General features: G+C 48.1%; 3 protein-coding genes across 4 annotated transcripts; 2 read left to right on the top strand and 1 right to left on the bottom strand.

Moving 5' to 3' along the window:
• Positions 1-4,726: 4,726 nt before the first annotated feature.
• On the bottom strand, positions 4,727-6,698 carry LOC117647792. Its single transcript, XM_034389706.1, has 5 exons — positions 6,415-6,698; positions 6,025-6,297; positions 5,795-5,946; positions 5,528-5,723; positions 4,727-5,445 (listed from the first exon to the last, which is right to left on the bottom strand). Exons 1-5 carry the CDS (start codon positions 6,593-6,595, stop codon positions 4,844-4,846), a joined length of 1,404 nt encoding a protein of 467 aa, XP_034245597.1. The 5' UTR covers positions 6,596-6,698; the 3' UTR covers positions 4,727-4,843.
• A 107-nt stretch (positions 6,699-6,805) lies between these two features.
• On the top strand, positions 6,806-10,441 carry LOC117647789. Its single transcript, XM_034389702.1, has 4 exons — positions 6,806-7,117; positions 7,363-7,519; positions 7,596-7,780; positions 7,905-10,441. The coding sequence occupies exons 2-4, from the start codon at positions 7,365-7,367 to the stop codon at positions 10,259-10,261; spliced, it is 2,697 nt and encodes an 898-aa protein (XP_034245593.1). The 5' UTR covers positions 6,806-7,117; positions 7,363-7,364; the 3' UTR covers positions 10,262-10,441.
• A 2,326-nt stretch (positions 10,442-12,767) lies between these two features.
• Positions 12,768-19,761, top strand: LOC117647790 (lysosomal aspartic protease-like). 2 transcript variants are annotated; one of them, XM_034389705.1, is made up of 10 exons: positions 12,768-12,898; positions 14,519-14,703; positions 16,521-16,653; positions 16,770-16,893; positions 17,114-17,232; positions 17,421-17,620; positions 18,067-18,192; positions 18,609-18,756; positions 19,312-19,404; positions 19,516-19,761. In XM_034389705.1, the coding sequence occupies exons 1-10, from the start codon at positions 12,773-12,775 to the stop codon at positions 19,675-19,677; spliced, it is 1,416 nt and encodes a 471-aa protein (XP_034245596.1). In that variant the 5' UTR covers positions 12,768-12,772; the 3' UTR covers positions 19,678-19,761. The 2 variants fall into 2 exon arrangements, with proteins under 2 accessions (XP_034245596.1, XP_034245595.1); XM_034389704.1 differs by having other exon boundaries at positions 14,516-14,703.
• The last annotated feature ends 564 nt before the right edge of the window (positions 19,762-20,325 follow it).

Raw genomic sequence — 20,325 nt, 5'->3', positions numbered from 1 at the left:
GGAACAAGGAACGGAAGAATACATGCGAGCCCTCTTGGCCCGCTCAAATACCCGGCTTATCCAGGTAGCCACGCTTGGCCACGCGTGGTGTACACTGCGATAGCAGCGGCGCTACGCCACTCTTCCATCGCTCTGTCTCTGTCACTCTCGTGGGCGTCCCGTCGGGGTGCGAGAGAGACAGAGCGACGAGACGACCCCGGCTTTCCCGCCAGACCGCCACCGTCTCCGTGTTTTTCCGGCCCGATTGACCCTTGGCTGTTGCCTTGGCTGGTCCAAACCCGATCGACGGTCGGCACACTGATTCCGAGAGTGGTTTTCGCCGCTCTGTCTCTCTCGCACCTATACGGGTGCCCCATGAGTGCGAGAGAGACGGACCGCGTCTCAATCTACAGCAGTGACGACACGCAAAACGAGTGCGGGGGCGGAGGCCGATGTCAACAAACTGGGATGGGCGGCACGCTGCAAGCCCCATTCCACACCACATAAACACGAGGCGGTCAAAATCTCGGACGCGTTTTGAGCTCCAGAGTCGCTAAATGGGACTCGAACCGAACGTGTGACCCCACCAATGGATTGCTCTCCGAACGAGGAATCCGTTGGTGGGGTCACACGCTCGGTTCGAGTCCTATTTAACGACTCTGGAGCTCAAAACGCATCGTGACTTTTGGCCGCCTCCACCGGTCTTCTGGCCCACTGTGCGGTGTGGCGGGGCGTGGCGGGGGGCGGGGCCTTCTCGACGTGACGCCCGCGACGCGGCGGGGCGCGCCGCCGTCTGGTCCTAGGTCACTGTCTCAGACTGTCTCAGACTGTCAGACAGAGAGCGAGATAGTGGCGTGACGTCACGACTGCCGCGACGCCTTATCGTCTGGCCGAGCCCCTTTCGCACGGCGGCACGATGACGCGTCCGTGCCGCCTCTCTCTGTCTCTCTCGCACCCCCACGGGGCGGCCCACGAGTGCGAGAGAGACGGAGCGACGGCAGCGATGTGCGGAACCGATTGGCAGGGCAAGGGGGAAGTCCAACTGCCAAATCCAGCTGGACACTTAGCAGGGAAGTCCTGGATTTGTAAAGTGCAAGTATAAACCTGGTAGATTTTCCATTTCAAGTTCAAAGTGCAAAAATGTGGCACGCGCGAAGCTTTTTGCACTGCAAGAAAAATTGTGAATACAGTGGTACAAAAAAAGGACAACGAAAATGGGACTCGAACGGAACGTGTGACCCCACCAATGGATTCGAGTCCTGCTTGGCGACTCTGGAGCTCAAAACGCGTCTGGAGTGTTGGCTGCCTCCACCGGTCTTCTGACCCACGTGAGTGCGCCGCACAGAGGCGGACTGGACTGCACTCATCATGCCGGTTACATTGAACTTTGCAGTAGTACAACAATTGTAATTTGAAAGTACAATTTTTTTTTTGATTAAAAAAAAAATGCCAGGAATCCTGTTAGGTTTGTTGTGTTTTTATCTTTTGGCAGTGTGGCATGTGTGTGGCTCTGTGAGGGTGGTGGACCCGCGTCTGGGTCCACCGACAGAATCCCGTCTGATAAAACGTCGCGGAGAGGGAAGCCACCCACGCAGCAGACGACAAAAACAAAGGCAAGAGCGCCTTGATTGATTGGACTTTGACAATTTTATTGAGTCTTTGGACTCCCTCCAGTAAGCGTTATGCCTGCAAAGGTTATCTCGCGGGGGAGGCACGGGCTTATCATGGCGTCTCTCTCTCTCTCTCTCTCTCTCTCTCTCTCTCTCTCTCTCTCTCTCTCTCTCTCACTCATGGGGCAGTCCCGTAGCGCCGCAGGCGTGCGAGAGAGACAGAGCGACGAGGCGCTGCACGGAATTCGGAGTGAACCCGCAGAGGAAGATGAACTCGAACTCGTCTGCAGACTGATTCCGAGAGTCGTTCTCGTCGCTCTGTCTCTCTCGCACTCATGAGGCGCCCCGTATGGGTGCGAGAGAGACAGAGCGACGAAGAGGACTCTCGGAATCAGTCTGGCGGGCAGCCTATGGCGCGAGAGGAGGGCACGCAGGCCGAAACAACCCTAAGTGCACAAAAAAAAAAGACGGGACCTTATTGGCACGGCGGGAATATTGTCTCAAGTTACCCCGCGGTTCACGGAACCGGTTCCAGAGAACGTCGCTCGGAAAATGGTCACTGACAAAGTTGCGCACAAAGAAAAGGAAATGATGAGTTGCCTTCGATTGGCGTTTCAAACAATGCACTGTGTAAGGTTGTCTGGGCGATCAGGGAACTCTCCCTATGTCCACCGCCGAGCGATTCGGGAGAGTTGCTTCGTGCTTCGTCGCTCTGTCTCTGTCGCACTCATGGCGCTCTCCGTGAGGGAGCGAGAGAGACAGAACGCAAACCGCTCTTCGCTCGGCTGTCGTGCCGCGCAAGTTAGTTGCCACCGACAGCCGGCAGATAGATTTTGAAAAGGGAGAGGAGCTCTGTCTCTCTCGCACCCATTCGGGACGCCCCATGGGTGCGAGAGAGACAGAGCGACGAAAACGACTCTCGGAATCGGTCTTCAGTGCCAAGCGGTTCAAAGGTTGCTCAGCGTGTGCTGCATGGACAGCAGCAGACCGTGTAACGATACGATAAACGAGATGAGAGCAATTTGCCCCCAGTCTCTCCCCCTCCCCCTCTTTTTCCCTGTCGATACAGAGCGCCGCACAGTGGGCCAGAGGACCGGTGGAGGCGGTCAACATTCCGGAAGGGCTTTGAGCTCCAGAGTCGCTAAATGGGACTCGAAACGAACGTGTGACCCCACTAATGGATTGCTCTCCGAACGACGAATCCATAGGTGGGGTCGCACGGGTTTTGAGCTGCAGATCTCCAGATTCGCCAAATAGGACTGAAACCGAACGTGTGACCTCACCAATGGATTCCTCGTTCGGAGAGCAATCCATTCATGGGGTCAAACGTTCAGTTCGAGTCCTGTTTCGCGACTCTGGAGCTCAAAACGCGTCTAGAATTTTGTCCGCCTCCACCGTCTTGTCCCACTGTGCGGCGGCGCCTCTGCCTGTTGGCACTGCCGGTATGCACTTGCCCAAACACGCTACGTTCCCGGGGTTTGCAGAAGAAAGCCGCAGGCCGAGCTGATACCGTAACAGTAACAGTACCGGCCGTCGACTATCAGCCGTGGAAATGTCGGCACGGCTATCGATCGGCTATCTCTCTCCCACTCGTGGCGAGCCGACGAGGGCCCCAACGGGTGCGAGAGAGACAGAGCGTGCGGAAGTCGCGGTATTCCTCCTCCCGCGCTATCAGCCCAGTCCGTCGCGCTATCGCCCCATCTACCTATCCGCCCATCTTTCTTCCCACCTGGACCTACCTTGCACTCTCCGGCTGTCTACTGTACTTACTGCTGCTCAATTGCGGACGTGAGGCAATTAGAGCGTGGCCGTTCACAGTGGGCCAGAAGACCGGTGGAGGTGGTCAAAATCCCTGGCGCGTTTTGAGTATCAGAGTCGATAAATAGGGCTTGAACCGAACGTGTGACCCCACCAATGGATTGCTCTCCGAACGAGGAATCCATTGGTGGGGTCACACGCTCGGTTCGAGTCCTGTTTAGCGACTCTGGAGCTCAAAACGCGCGTGGCGTTTTGGTCGCCGCGCTGGTCTTCTGGCAAAGCCACTGTGCCGTCGGGCCGTTCAAGGGCGACTCGGGGCCCTTGCCCTTTCCCACCTTTCCCTTTCGCGCGTGGAATGGTACAGCGCGCAGCAACGGCAGTGGAAAGCAAATGGTGGAAAGCCAGCGGCGTCCGCTCCCGCCACTCCGTCCGGGAAGCGGGAAACGGGAGCCACGATCCGCAAACAGAGTCGTCCCCGACGCTACCTACTCCGTCTACACTGCAGAATTATTATTTACTTTTTTGAAAATGAAAAAAAAAGGAAGTTGTTGGGAATCTTGTTGAAGTTGAACGCTTGGCCAGTATTTTCTTTCTTTCAGCAAGGAGCAAAATTTGAACTTGTTACAGAACCTGGTTGCAGCGGACAGCACAGCGGCCTGTTGACTCATTCCGAGCTCTGCTTTCTCTCTCTCTCTCTACTCTCTCTCGTGAGGCGACCCGTAGGGGTGCGAGAGAGACAGAGCGTCGACTTGAGTCTTCGGAGTGGCTCGGCAGGTACTAATCTGTTTTCCGTGGGCGCGGTGCTTTGTTGCAGCACTCGACGGAAGCCCTCCATTGCCTTGGGCCTTCCCTACGGCCTGTCTGCACTGCCCCGTCCCGAAGCAGGCAATCCCGCCAAGACTTTCCACGCCATCAACCACTGCACAGTGGGCCAGAAGACCGGTGGAGGCGGCGAAAATTCCAGACACGTTTTGAGCTCCAGGGTCGCTAAACAGGACTCGAACCGAGCCGTAGACCCCACCAATGCATTCCTCGTTTGGAGAGCAATCCATTGGTGGGGTCACACGTTCGGTTCGAGCCCTATTTGGCGAATCTTGAGCTCAAAATCCGTCCGGGATTTTGACCACCAGCACCGGCCTTCTGGCCCACTGTGCACTGTGCGGCCAGTCCATGGCATGGTTGATCGCGAAAAACACGTGCAGCCGAACAATCGGACAAGATCCGCCCGTTGCATCAATGTTACATTACGAGGGAGCAATCGTATGTCAAGTTGCCTATCAACAGGGGCTTTTGTACCCCGTTACGTACTTTCAAGGGGTGTAGGATAGGGGGCACCTAAGTCAGTTGACTCATGGAAAGCAAGCAAATACGAGAAACAGTAAGTTTTAAATGTACGTATTTATTTAAACTGGATCAATAAAATACTCAGTTTATTGTTTAAGTTTGACAAGATAAGAGACACTCAACAATTTCATTGGAAAAGTTTGTTCTTGTTTTTATAGAGGAAAATCCAATGCACCCTCAATATAATCACTATCCTCCTCAAGTTTAACGTTTGACCGATTTGGGTTGACATCTTCGAAAGTTATATCAAAATCAGTGTTTTCTAACATTTCGGGTGGAAGGTAGGAGGAACCTTTGCTGTAGCTGGAAGCACTATTTGTTTGAGGTAAGGTAATGTCATTGCCGTTTTGCACAACAATTATTTTGTTAATATCATTACTAGATACAATAGGGATATCTTCGCCATCCTCACAGTCAAGGGGGATCATAAGTTGATCTGGACCATCGAGGTTACTATACGAGTCAAACTGATCGAGGGACATTTCGGTGTCAGTAGAAGGCTGCGCAGCCCGACCAGAAGTTCTTCTAGGTCGCTTTGAGCGAGTATCACTTGACTCCTCTGTAAAATTTCTGCGTGAGCTGCGTCCAGGGTCTGACCTCCGCACTCTTCCAGTTCCATCATATTCAGTATCATAAATGTTTTCGAAAACACCTTCATTTTTCCTCTTCTGCAGGTACCCTCGATTTAAATTGATGCATCTGTAATAGCGCTCAATGGGTTGAGCTAAGTCTGGGTATTTGTCATTCGTGTAACCTGAAATTTGGTGAAATATACAAGAATTACAATTTTATTGAGAACAAATCAATTGTTAGCTCATGTATGGTATGATGCTTACCAACTACTGCAGACAGCAGACGGCGATTGATTTTCTCAGCAGAGGTTTCAATGTATCTTTCAATTCCAAGGAGATGAGTTAATAAACTTTTTACTAGTGTTTGATGTGGAGGCTTTTTAGTAATTTCTGCTTGTCCAATAATCTTTTCAAGTTTGATGGCATCTACCCAGACACCAGAGCCTTTCCTCAGCTCAATCTAAAAAAGACAATTAAAGTAGTGATCTCATTTAACTATCCAGCAATTGCAAAGCAGGAATTCATACAAACCTTTTCCCGAGAGGCCCACTGCCATGAGTTCAAATTCTTGCCCATGTTTGTCTTTTTAACAGAATCAGGAACTACAGTGTTTTCTGTAGCTCTCTGGAATTGCTGAAAATATTCTGCCAAAGACACTAGAGCAGTGATAAACCCATCTGGAACTGGAGAGAATTTTTAAAATCAATGCGGTGCTGACAAAAAGCTGATGCCAAATGAATCAAGTGGAAGAGTCAAATTACGTTTAGGGAATGGTGGCAAAGTTCCACCGCAGCAAGACACACATCCATGATTACATTTAGACGCCTCTTCTAAGGTGAGACGTGTCTGAGAAAACAGATCTTCACTAGCTTTCTTGGGTTTCGAAATGTCCTTATCTGGCTTCTGATCCTCGGCGCCTTCATCAACCAATTTACTCTTCTGAGCCAGCAAGTCAAGAGGTGGTGGCTTAGACCCAAACATAAGTATTTCTCCTTCTTTGGTTACCAGGAGTGACTCTAGGTGCTTCTTGGAGGCTGCAAAAGAAAATTTTGAATTAATGATGGTGAATGATAGGAACAAGAAGAAAGAGCAGACTAAAATCTTTAAGCACATCTACGAAGGAGAAAATTGTGCATTTTCTTGTCACTTACAACAGATTCTAAGAATTTTGGCTTCATGTTCCTTGCCTCCAATAGAAACCATTCGAAAAGTTCCTTCACTAAGAGGTATTTCATCTCCATTATCATCAAAAGACTTAACAAACGACCCTTCTAGTACAATGTTTATCTTTTTCGACTTGGTCCAAAACACCAATACATATTTTGAAGCCATTATTTTTTTTGTTGAAACTCGGTTCACAACACAGAATCACAACATTACACTCACACACACACACACAAACACAGACAGCAACAGGTGATTGTGCATGTGTGTGTGACTCACAGCCTTCCTCAACACTTCAGAGCTACTAGGCTGCAAACTTTGCAAAAACTAAGGGTAGTATTCAAACACGTACAATTTGAAACCAAAGCGTTACATTTGTTCAAACCATTTAAAATTAAGAAAAGAAAAAATTATGGTTCCTGCCAGAAGACATATAAGACTGTCAGTCCGATGATGAAGTATGAAATTAAATCATGAATCATGTTGGATAGTATTATGAAAATTTACAAAAACCTTTCAAGTCCGCGCCGCGCCGTACGTCAAGAGGCTGCTGCAGAAAAGATGTTCTAGTCAGATTGCACTCGCTTTCTGTGGCAAATCCATTTCGGTTTGGATCTTGGGCATTATTTTGTGGCCTCTGCTAGATACCGAACAGCTGACAAGTGGTACTTCTCGGATAATACTCAACAGGTGCGTGCAGGTTATGTGCTTATCAACAATCGTGTTCTGGTTTTGTTATTTATTTTCGTTTACTCTTGTTCTTTCCCGACAATGTCGTAAATTGTGAAGCTGCTCTTTAATCATGTACTTCTTCTCGCGAGCCACTGCGGGTGGTTATTGCATCTCGTCACTTGCAGTGAAACCTAGTGAAACCCATTGCCTGTGTCGTTTCAGGCACAACACTTTTCATGCTTCCAATTGTTTTGTTTCTGCAGAAATGGTGAAGCGATCTGCCCGTGCGGCAGGCCGACGGCCAGCCACTCGTCGCCGAGTCGATCCTGTCGTCCAAAGCGATGCTACCAGTGGGGACTCTTCGGATGAAAGCGCTGCGGAAGCTCCACTCAACCAACCAACCGGACAGGAAAATGACGAGTAAGATAGTGTATCATTCCTCATCTCAGTCCTTCTTCTCTTTGACTAGCTCTGCTAAACATTGATTATCTTGCAGGGAGCGTTCTCATTCCACTCCTGAACCTCCAAACCTCACTGCTGAAGATGAACTTGAGACTGCTGAGGATGCTGAAGAAGTTGAGAAAGAAGTAGAGAAAGATACTGAAAAGGCTGAAACTGGTTTCGGCAGTACTCTGTCAGATGACGCCATGTCAGATGATGGAGGTGCTTCAGTGCACTCAAGTAAGTATCTTTGTTGTGTTGTTTGGAATAATTATTCTGACAATCCATATTGTATCAGTCTAATGGTTTTGAATCTGAAAACAGTTTCTTACCATTTTCCATTTTTGTTGTGCTACTCTTACAGGTGAAGGAAGTTCTTTAGAAGATCCGGATGAAGACGGTCCCTCTACAGCAGCAGCTTTACAGAAGCTGAATGCTTCCTTTGAAGAGCCAGCATTTGATCGTGACTCAGATGCAAGTGACAATGAGTTTGATGATGACTTAGATGACACAGATCCATCACTTTATTTTGGTGCGCCCATCACTCTCAATGAAAGCATGCTGTCCATATTAACTTTAGCTTTCTCCCACAATCTGTCAAGATCTTGCTTGGATGACATTTTGCAGTTAATTTCTATTCATTGCCCCCCATCCAACCTGTGCACAAATAATCTACGGTTGTTCAAAAAGCATTTTGCCAAGAGTAAGTCTCTGGTTGTTCGGCACTATTACTGCACAACTTGTTTCGAAAGTTTAAAGAGTAAGACGCAAGTGTGTGGCCAGTGCAATCAACGGAGAGGAGTTGCATTCTTCATTGAAGTTCCTGTGCTTCCTCAGCTTGAAGCACTATATGGCAGAGCGGGCTTTCACAAGTTGTTACTCCAAAGACTAAACAGAAATAAGCAGGGAGTAAGTACTTATGATGATATATACGACGGTCAAATTTACAAGAATTTGAGTGCCAGGGGCAACATACTTGCTGAACCTAACAACATTTCCTTCACCTGGTACACCAAAGGAGTGAGCATTGCCAAACCATCTGACAATCAAATTTGGCCATTTTATTTAGTGATCAATGAATTGCCGTTTGTTGAGAGATCTAAACCAGAAAATGTGATACTTGCTGGAATCTGGTTTGGGCCTCGCAAACCTGTGCCTCATCTTTTCCTGAAAGGAATCCGAGAAGATTTCCATTCCCTGAACAAAGGGGTGCAGTTCAAGGTTCCCGAAAAGTCCGACCCTGTGTTAGTCAAAGGGATCGTCATCTGTGGCACCTGTGATCTCCCCGCCAAAGCGTTGTTTCTCAATTTGTCGCATCACACCAGTACCTTTGGATGCGCAAGGTGCAAGGTAAGAAGTGTCAAGGAGAACAATCAGGGAATATATAAGTTTCAACGGTACCCTCAGAAGAGAACTTATGATGAGACTATTGTGCATGCACAGAAAGCAATGAAAGCAAGAAGATCGGTGTATGGAGTGAAAGGCACTAGTGCTTTATCGTTTGTGCATCGCCCTATTGAAACAACAGCAATTGACATGCATGACACATACATTGGAATCTCAAGACTTTTGAACAAAATTCACTTCAGTGAGGACAATCACAAGCACCCAGCTTCCTTGTTTGGGTTCTTGCCGCTGTATGACCGCCGGCTTTGTGCAATCAGACCACCATACTATGTTGAAAAACTTCCCCGATCCTATGCTACTTATGGAAGTTCATGGGATGCCTCTGAGCTGAAAGTTAATTTGATGATGTATTCTCTTCCACTGCTGCAAGATATTATGTCTGTGTATCATTTTGAACATCACATGCTGCTTGTGTATGGCTTGTACTTGTTAAACAAGGACTTTGTGACTGAGCAAGATCTCGACTCAGCTACTGAAATGCTTACAGATTATTGTAGTAGGTTTCAAGATCTGTATGGAAGTTCTTTCATGACATCTTATGTTCATCTACTCATGCATCTTTCTTCTGTTGTGAAGGATTTTGGCCCATTATGGGTCACTTCATGTTCTCCTTTTGACAGGCTGAATGAGACATTGAGAAAATATGCTCTAGGTAATCAGCAAGAAGACTTGCAGGTTACATCAGCTGCTTCACTGTTTCTGCATGTGTCAAAACTTAAGCCTGTGCAAGCAGGTGCTGGAAGACCAGCTCATGTGTTTTGTGAAAAATTGTCCAGGAGTGGGAAGAAGCTTGAAGTTTCTTGTATGTATGGGCATTATGGTCTTGTGGGGAAACTTCACCGCACTTCCATTTTGCCTGAAATTGTGTATGTTGCCCTTGCCCCTTTAAAATTAAGTAGTCACAATTTTTATCTGTTTGACAGAATATTGAATACTCGTAAGAACACACTGTTCTCTTCTGTTGCTTATGATGAGGGTTCTAAAAACATTTCATCTTGTGTCCGCTATCAAAAGAATAATGGAGTATTTTATGGCAGAGTTCATACATATTTGAGGGTTTCAGATTGTGACTGCGATGATCTGTGCACTGATTGCAACCCTAGTTTCTTTGCAATTATTCAGAAACTGCATGTGCAGCCTGCATACCGCGCAGAGCCAGGTGGATTTATTCCATTCATCCATCGATGTGCGGATATGAATGAGTATGAAGCGGTTCGTGTCGAATGTCTGTCATTTGTTTGCTTCTTGATTGAAATCGAGGACAGGCATGATGCGTTCATTGTTGAACCTATCACTACTGGCTGTGTTGATTGAAAGGCACTTCATGATTTTTTTTTAGGCCTTTGCTTATTGTGTTTTATATTTTCTGAAAGGATTATTTTATCAATATCATTGTAATTTGTTTTTATCAAGAAACCAATTGTTTTAACTTTTAAGAGTCATGTAGTATTTTTTAAAGACGGCCTTCAAAATAAATGATTTAATTATACAAAATGCTTGGGGTTTCTGAATTTCCTGTTACACCTTCGCATGAAAATGACGGCATCGGCAGGTTGTGGCTGCTGAGCAGCGTTTGGCGCTCTTGGCCAGTGTGACAGCTTGGAGGAGGGGAGCTCCGGAGGGTCTCCAGTCATCCGAGTGCCTGGCAGGCGGGTGGGGCACTGTCCCAGCACACGATCACGATACCACATTGAACCCCTTGGCACAGACCTCACATTTCCCAGCGACCCTAGTATGGACGGCCGGGTCTCGTTTTGCAGTGCAGGCGAGCTTGTGTCGGGCCCGAAACGGCATACGATGACGTGTGGTCTAGCCCTTAATGGTAATGGTAGCGCCTACCCACCCGGCCCGCTACACACCGCAGTGGAGGCGGTGGCCTACCCTGCCCCTGCCGGTATAGCGCCTGCGAGGTAGGCCACCCACCCGGCCCGCTACACACCGCAGTGGAGACGGTGGCCTACCCTGCCCCTGCCGGTATAGCCCTTAATGGTAATGGTAATGGGAGGTAGGCCACCCACCCGGCCCGCTACACACCGCAGTGGAGGCGGTGGCCTACCCTGCCCCTGCCGGTATAGCGCCTGCGAGGTAGGCCACCCACCCGGCCCGCTACACACCGCAGTGGAGACGGTGGCCTACCCTGCCATTACCATTGCCATTAAGGGCTAGATCACACATGATCGCATGCCATTTCGGGCAGCGGCTGGACCCGAGGGGGTAACAACTGGTAAATTTCGTGTCAGCCGGATTACGGATTACCTCCGGATTACTACAAAACTTTTCCTGGATTACCTTTGGATCACGCAAGATTACCCCGGATTACGTCAAAATTTTGGGGACGGAATTTTGGACTCGGGACGGGACTCTTGGCGCGTCCTCCCGGGGTACAAATTGCAATCGCTGAGGTGCCCAGCGCAGTGCGCACCGAGACACCGCCGCCCTGGTGGAGGCGGTCATAATCCCGGACGCGTTTTGAGCTCCAGAGTCGCTGAATGGGACTCGAACCAAACTTGTGACCGTACTCCGGTTTTGCGTGGTCTCGCGCATTGCCCCCACTGACCATTGGCGTGGCAGCCCCCTGATTTTGACCACCTCCACCGGTCGTCTCGCCCACTGTGGCAGACTCCACTCCATCAGACCGTCACGCTTTTGTACAGTGCCATTGGCGTCGTGCTGTCCCGGAGGCCACGAGCGCCCAAACACAGCGCGCAGTCACACCGCAGTAGCGGCTCCAGGGGGAGCCGCGGGGGAGGCGCCCGCTGCCCCAGCGGCAGATCTGGTCTCGGCCTGAAGGTAGGCAACTAGCCCAGCGGTTCCCAACCTTGGGGTCGCGACCCCAAATGGGGTCGCGAAAAAATTTCGAAGGGTCGCGGCGAGGTGGTTGGGGTCGCCTGGGGTCGTGGCTGTTTCCCGGCTGGCAGAATTGTTCAAAACGGTCGAAAATGACTTTGAAAACTCGTGTTTTAGGCCGACTTTGAGCAGCAACTGCGTCTGATCCGAGGCGGTATTTCGTTCTCCCTCAGCGGGCATTTGGTCTTTGGACCTTCCTTTAGCATGCCTTTGTTACGGAGTGCGATTATCGGCCTTAGTTTGGGAGCAGTATTGTCTCAAAGTTGATGAAAACAGTATAAAATGCCTTTGAATGTCATTTTGATCCACTTTGAGACAATACTGCTCCCAAACTAAGGCCGACAATCGCACTCCGTAACAAAGGCATGTTAAAGGAAGGTCCAAAGACCAAATGCCCGTTGAGGGAGGACGAGATACCGCCTCGGATCAGACGCAAAGGCTGCTTAAAGTCGGCCCAAAACACGATTTTTCAAAGACATTTGTGAACGTTTTGATCAACTTTGTGGCAATACTGCTCCCAAACTAAGGCAGATAATTACACTCCGTAACAAAGGCATGCTAAAGGAAGGTCCAAAGGCCAAATGCCCGTTGAGGGAGGACGAAATACCTCCTCGGATCAGACGCAGAGGCTGCATAAAGTCGGCCCAAAACACGATTTTTCAAAGACATTTGTGGCCGTTTTGATCAACTTTGCGGCAATACTGCTCCCAAACTAAGGTGAATTATCGCACTTTGTATCAAAGACATGCTAAAGGAGGGGTCGCGTGGGGTCGCGAAATTTTTCCTGGGGGTCGCGGAAATTTTTTGTATCAAATTTGGGGTCGCGAACCGAAAAAGGTTGGGAACCGCTGAACTAGCCCCATGGGCGGATCCAGGGAAGGGTTCAGGGGAAGGGGGGGGGGATGTCGCGAAAGTAGCCTACCTACAGGGGTAATGTGCGACTTCACAGAATCACACAATTGTTGCAATGTAGGCACAATGTTGTGGCTCGGCCTCGCCGTCTGTAGCAAGGATATAAACAACGTGTTCGTGGCGTTCCTCCCGTCGCTGTCTTTGTCGTCTCGGCCCTCCGCCTCGTCACTGGACGCGGCGCTGACCACACTGGTAAGTGAACAAAAGGGCATGTGGCTCTGCTGAACCTTGGCTGCCATGGCGCACTGTGTTCCAGAAGACCAGTGGAGTCGGTCAAAATCCCGGACGCGTTTTGAGCTCCAGAGTCGCTAAATGGGACTCGAACCGAACGTGTTACCCCACCAATGGATTGCTCTCCGAACGAGAAATTCATTGGTGGGGTCACTCGCTCGGTTCGAGTCCTGTTTAGCGACTCTGGAGCTCAAAACGCGTCTAAAGTCTTGGCCGCCTCCACCGGTCTTCTGGCCCACTGTGCGCCTGGTACGCTGTGGGCCCGTCGTGCCACGCAATGCTCGCGCGACATGCATGCGCGGCCGCGCGCTGTGGGTGCGAGTGAGAAGGCCGAGTTCATTTTCACGGTCAGCGGTAGCGGCGCTTGCGTGACCGCTTCATACTTGTGCAGATGTGGGCTCATTCGTTGGCCCGTCCATCCCAAAAAAAAAACAAAAAGCAACCGCAAAACTTGACTTAAATACAGAGAAAATAAATTGCAGCTTTGTCCAATCGCGTATCTAGAAACGTTGAGGGGGTCTCAAAAGTTGCCTACTTACAGGGGCATGCCTCTCAGGTGGGAAAACCTTCTCCTGGGAATGAACCGGTATTCCTGGAATACAGCTTTGTGTTTTACTAGGGAATAGTTATGTAATACAAGTGGACAATAGTACAAAAGGAACCTTCGTATTGCGTGACTGACTAGTACAGAGTTTTATTTAGGTGAAATAGAAAAAAGAAACCCTTGGTAGACTTTTGAGTAAAAGCGCTTGTTCATGGCATGAGGTCATGCTTCCCCTCGTTAACCATTCCCGAGATACCACGTGCTCATGTGTATCAGTGTATCGGTGCAGGACTTCGTTCAGCAAACTTGTGTCTCAGGCGTTGCTATCGATTAGACAACAGATCAAATCAAGGCACTATAGAAACCGATCTGTCGACTGAATGACGCAGATGCACACCATAAGTTGTTGTTGTTATTAAACACAATATTTTGCTCAATTTCTTGCTCCAGACTTTTACTTTTCTGGACGAAGGTCGGGAAACACTTTGAAGTGTTGGTCCGTGTGTCTGCTCAATTGCACAATACGGTTACTTTATTAAATTTTCATTCAGGAAACGATAAGTAAAAGTTCTCCACATCTGTTGGAGCGGTTAAAAAGAACACAAATTAAGACAATTTGTACCGAAAAACTCCTTGTGAACTCCTCTACGCCATCTCCCAGGAACCTGCGCCATTCTGCGTACAAATTTGCCCGAAAAATTTCGCATGTTTCAGTTGTGGGGGACCACGCACCAAATTGTGCAAACACATTAAGTGTGTACGAAGCGTCATAACCCAATAAGAACACGAAACGCTCACAGTGACGTCATTTTGATGTCAATATGACAAATTTTTGTCAAAATTTCGACAAAATAAGCATCATTTTGACGTCATTTTGACGTCCTTTGACTGACGTCATTTTGACGTCCTTTGACTGCTTCGTGAGTGTTTCGTGTTCTTTGGGGGGATAATTATCATTCCTTTTTCTTCGCAGTGTACCAATGGCGCTCACTTAGAAACAGTTTACTGTTTTGACAATCTGTGTTCAATCAAAGCAGTGCTGGCCGCTTGCCTTATCTGCCACTCGAGGCCGAACCCTTGATGGGAGAATAAAACGTGAACCCGTCGCGCGGACGGGTCTTGTGGCAACACAGCTGTCGTCCAAGATGGCAGCCGTCAGCACCATGCTTCGCGCTGCAACCCTCCTCGCCGTTCTGGCGATTGCCTGTGGGGCGTTCACCAGGTACGCAAAGCATGCATTGTTCGCTTGGGGGTCATTCCGCCATTCCAGCACGCTATCCAGCTCGAGAGCGCTCCAAATGTCTTACAATGAGACTTTAGCTACGTTACAGTGAATTCAGAGCAAGCACACTGTGAAAATTCGAGTCGTCTCTTGATGACAGTTTCAAGGCTAATTTTCCTCACAACAATGTCTTCAAAGCAAATGATGACATTGTTGTCACGCCCCTCCCCAGCTTTGATAAAAATGTCATCAGTTTGTGATGAGATTGCGATCATTTGAAAGTGATATGAAAATATCATCCACGATTTTGTCATAAAGAGACAACAAATTTTCACAGTGCATAATACGAAGCAATATTTCTTCAAAATACAATTTTTTTTAGTATTTTTCTTGTAAGCTACAAAGAAAAGTCTTCGTAATCCGAAGAGAAAGTAACTTCGTACATATTATGCTTGCGCCATTTCTTTCGTATTGTAGGAACTTTCTTCACGAGACATTTTGAGTGATGCCTCGGGTTGAAGCGTGCCACTCCACCTGGAGAGCACGCCTGGTATATTCAATCAAACTCCACCTGGAGCGTGGCTGGTATTTACACTCCACCTGGAGCATGCCCGGTATTCACACACCACCTGGAGCATGCCTGGTATTCACACTCCACCTGGAGCATGTCTGGTATCTATACTCCATCTGGAGCATGCCTGGTATCTATACTCCATCTGGAGCACATGCCTGGTATTCACTCTTCACCTGGAGCATGCATGGCATGCATACTCCACTTGCTAGAGCACGTGGCATGCACTCCACATGGAGTTTGTCTGGGCGTGTGGATGTGGACACCACGTGGTGCATCTACATGTACCCCGTTCCTTCTGTTTGAAGCAAAGCAATTGCAGTGTTCATGCAGGTATGCGCAACGGAGTGCACATACCGCATGCTCCTGAAATAAAGTAGGGAAAAAAGGGGGAAGCGCATTGACGTATGAACAGGAGTCCACCCTATCAAGCTCTCTGAATCTGCACATTTCCTTCATTGCAAACTACTTAAAGATTACCTGAGCAGATAAAAATCCAATTGACTTTTGACCTTCTGTATTAACCTGTTACTGATGGGTTCCAAGTCCGATATCCTCTAGATAAGCTCCACACGACGGTGTGGAATCGCGCTTTCCGAACAGAGCACTTCCATTAATGGTTAAATTTTACTGGCAATATTTTTGTCAGACTCGTTCTTTTTCAATTTTTGAACGATCTGATTATATTGTATAGTCGCATGTGGGCGAATGTGACATGCGCGTTGTCACGTTATGGCGTCACAGTCGGGAGAGAACGCGCCTGTCATCCGGCCCACTGTGGGAGTAGTTCTCGTACTCGCCATCGTATCGTCTCGATGCACTGTGACCATCAGCTGTGTGGACGTTCGGGGCGTTTGCGAAAACCGCTGCGTAGTGACAATAAGATTACTCACTGATTAGGCTGACAAGAGTGTTCCTCTCTACGTAGAATGCGTTGAAGGGTTGCCTCATACCCGCAGCCAGAAACCGTACAATAATCTTGGCCACACATCTCTGTGTACTTTTTGGTACACATCTAGGAGTAAGATAGACACGCATAAATCATGGAATTCAGAAAATGAGATGAGGGGGCGCTTTCTACTCTGCACATCTGTGGGAGAGTACTAGAAAAGTATTAAGTACACTCCTATAAGAGTGTACTGAATAGGAGTGTACTAAGTACACGTTAGATCTTTTAGTGCAGGCACAAAAGAATAAGAAAATCTCTGCTTCGACTTGCGTAACCGTCTTAATTTTTATATTACAGGGTGCCCTTGTACCGCACGGAGTCTGTCCGCCATCAGCTCCGTGACGTCGACATTTCGTCTCAACCGCTTCAAATGAAGTATGGAGTTGCGTCCACCCCATCGGGCCACGTCTCTCTTTCCAACTACATGAATGTAAGTCGTTTCTCGGGGACCACTCATCAAAGTTGACACGTGCATCTTCTTGCTTGCACTGGTAACGAAAACCACACCTATTCGAGACATAAATCCGTTTTTGTTTTCGATGCCAGGCCCAGTACTTCGGACCCATCAGCATTGGTACTCCACCCCAGAGCTTCCGCGTCATCTTCGACACTGGCTCCTCCAACTTGTGGGTGCCCTCCAAGAAGTGCCACTTCTGGAACATTGCCTGCCGTGAGTAGACTTCAACTTTACCGCTTTTAACCAACAAAAATATGAAATTTGAACCGATACGTAACATGTTCATTAAGGCTCCTTAACTTACTGCATGGGCGTCATTTGTCATCAAATGTGATATGACATCCTTTTAAGGAAAGGTTCAACTTGTCATCAAGTGACGACTAAAATTTTTACAGTGTGGATCAGTTAACCCTTTAAATTTTCTATGCTTCAGTGATGCACAAGAAGTACAACAGCCGCAAGTCGAGCACCTACAAGAAGAACGGCAAGAAGTTCGCCATCCATTACGGATCTGGCAGCCTCTCCGGCTTCTACTCTTCTGACACAGTGACCGTAAGTTTTCTGTCCCTGTCACAATTCACACAGAGCCGCTCACGACCAAGCAGGAGATTCGCGAGGAGATTCGCTTTCGAACCGAGGCCTCTCAAATGTAGTAATCGCAGATTTTTTGCTGTGTGACTTGGGAGACGGCTTCACGAAGAGGATCACTGTTTAATTTTCACGGTTTAAATCTTTTGTAGATCGGTGGCGTCTCGGCCAAGGACCAGATCTTCGCCGAGGCCACCAACGAGCCTGGCATGACCTTCGTCGCTGCCAAGTTCGACGGCATCCTTGGTATGGGATACAGGACCATCTCCGTCGGCGGTGTCACGCCCGTGTTCGACAACCTGGTCGAGCAGGGAGCCGTTGACGACGCTGTCTTCTCTTTCTACTTGAGCAGGTCAGTGATCATTTTCGCTGTGTGCACTGTAGAAATTTTGGCTGTTACTGATGTCAAAATTTGTGCGGCTAATTTGCGTCACAAGAATGTCATCGGGCTCGTTGATGACATTGGCGCGACGCCCTTGCAAAAGTAGAGGAGTTTCGATAGAAATGTTATCAATGTGTGATGATGCACTTTGGAAAACTAACAATATAACTATATAATAATATAACTAATAACTAATAGCATATATACAAGCTTAAGAAACTGCTTCGTAATTTGCGAACTGACTTTTCGAATGAGAATCTAAATAGTTTGAGTATTACACATATGCTTGAAATACTTCGTGAGTTTTTCATCGTGTGGTATTCACAGTCCTGAACTAGCGAAAAATTTTCACAGTGTGGCCGGTTATGACGCTCCACTTTGCCTTCAACACATTCACTCTCTCTTTTCAACTGCAGGGACGCCGCCTCTGGCGACAAGGGTGGCGAGCTGATCCTTGGCGGTTCCGACCCCGAGCTCTACAAGGGCAACTTCACCTACGTGCCCGTGACCAGGCAGGGCTACTGGCAGTTCGCCGTGGACGGGTAGGTCTTCTCTTGTCGACTTTCTGGAGTGTTTGACTTTCTCGATCACTGATCGAACTACAAAAATGGCTATACTGTAGATGCAAGTAAAAAATCTGCATAACTTTAGGGAGGAAAGCTGTGGAATGAAGCTACTAACGTGTGAACAAATGAGACGATGACCTATCTTAGAATAAAACAATTCCTTTAAGGCTGTTGTAAGATTAATCATCTTTGTCTCACGCCAATAAACCTGTGTGGGGTTTTTCATTTTTACTGATCTTTCTTACTTTTGAACAAATGAGACGATGACCTATCTTAGTTAAAAGTTCTTGAAAAACTGTTATTAAGATTAATCAGCTTTGTCTCACGTGAAAAATAAGCCTGAGAGAGTTTCTAATTTTTTCTAATCTTTCTTACTTTTTGACTTGATACAGCATCTCCGTCCAGGGCAAGACCTTCTGCGAGGGTGGCTGCCAGGCCATCGCCGACACCGGCACCTCCCTCATCGCCGGTCCCGTCGCCGAGGTCAACAAGCTCAACGAGCTCATCGGTGGCACCAAGATCGTCGGCGGAGAGTACATGGTGCGTGGGCTGTTGCACTATGCACAGTGGGCCAGAAGACCGGTGGAGGCGGCCGAAACTCAAGACGCGTTTTGAGCTCCTGAGTCGCTAAACAAGATTCGACCCAAACGTGTGACCCCATCAATGATTCCTCGTTCCAAGAGCAATCCATCCATTGGTGGGGTCACACGTTCGGTTCGAATCCTATTTAGCGACTCGGAGCTTAAAACGCTTCTAGAATTTTGGCCGACTCCACTGGTCTTCCGGCCCACCATGCACTGTTTGGAATAAATTGAAAAATACGAAAATACCACATTCCGTTCCGAAACTCCAGTTGAAATTTCTAAAGGCTACGTTGTTAAAAGGATATTTTAGTCCTTTAATCCGTAGAAAAGCTCAAACGGGATAGAAAAATTGAAGTTTTTGGAATTTTCTCATCAAGATTAACGGCCATTTTTATTTTTTCGAAAAGTTCTCCGGGAGTTTTTCAAAGCTTTCTTTAGCAGTGTTTAAAATACTGGTCTAATGTCAGCCTAATGCGACCACGTATAACAATTCCTTCTTACTTTTCCCCAGATCGACTGCAGCAAGCTCGACAGTCTGCCCAAGCTGGACTTCGTCATCAACGGAAAGACCTTCACCCTGGAGGGCAAGGACTACGTCCTGCAGGTAAATGTGGTTCCCCGGAAGTGTGGGCTGTACCTACGTTGCAGGTCCACTGTTGAAGTCTCCAGCATTTCGCGATGAGTCTTGCACTAATCCATTCTCTGTTTTCCTTAGATCTCTCAGATGGGCCAGTCCATGTGCCTCTCTGGTTTCATGGGTATGGACATCGCTCCCCCCGCTGGTCCCCTGTGGATCTTGGGAGATGTCTTCATCGGCAAATACTACACCGAGTTCGACATGAAGAACAACCGCGTTGGCTTTGCTGAGGCCAAGTAAACGATGTCTTTTCTGGAAGACGTTGTGTGTACATAAATAACGAGAAACGACAGAATTTGTGATTAAATTGTGATCAACTCGTAATGTTCGTGTAGTATTTTACCCAAAAAATTTAAACGGTCGAAATCAAACGTGTTCCGTGTTCTTTTCCCAAAATAAAACAACATTTGGGAACATTAAAATGACCTAATTGACACTCTCAGCCTCTTATTGACCTTGTCGTCAGCAACCAGGTAAAGCCTAATGGTAAAAACACGTAAATAAACCTGCTTGCCTGGACTCTGGAGCTCAAAACGCGTCTAGAATCTTGGCAGCCGGCGCCGCACAGTGGGCTGAGAAGCAAAAAAAGCGATAAAAATTCTAAACGACGTCAAAATCGCTACTCGGGGGTTTTTGGGTCCGAGAAACTCAAATCTGACGAAATCAAAACCCGAAAACGACCGGCAGGGGCGGATCCAGCATTTACGGGAGGGGGGTGGGGGAGTAATTTAGAAAATGCGTCCCTGAGGATTTTGGGTCCCCGAAAATCATATCTGACAAAATCGAAACCAGCAAACGACCGGCGACAGCAGCCAGCCGCCCGGCCGGCCCGGGCGCAGAATAGAAGAAATTAGCTATATAGGTATCACAATCTTTATTTTAAAATGT

Source organism: Thrips palmi, unplaced genomic scaffold (genome assembly GCF_012932325.1).
Source record: "Thrips palmi isolate BJ-2018 unplaced genomic scaffold, TpBJ-2018v1 HiC_scaffold_3, whole genome shotgun sequence".
Taxonomy (NCBI): Eukaryota; Metazoa; Arthropoda; class Insecta; order Thysanoptera; family Thripidae; genus Thrips; species Thrips palmi.
Note: the sequence above shows the minus strand (reverse complement) of the source record. Positions and strands in the feature narration are given on the sequence as shown.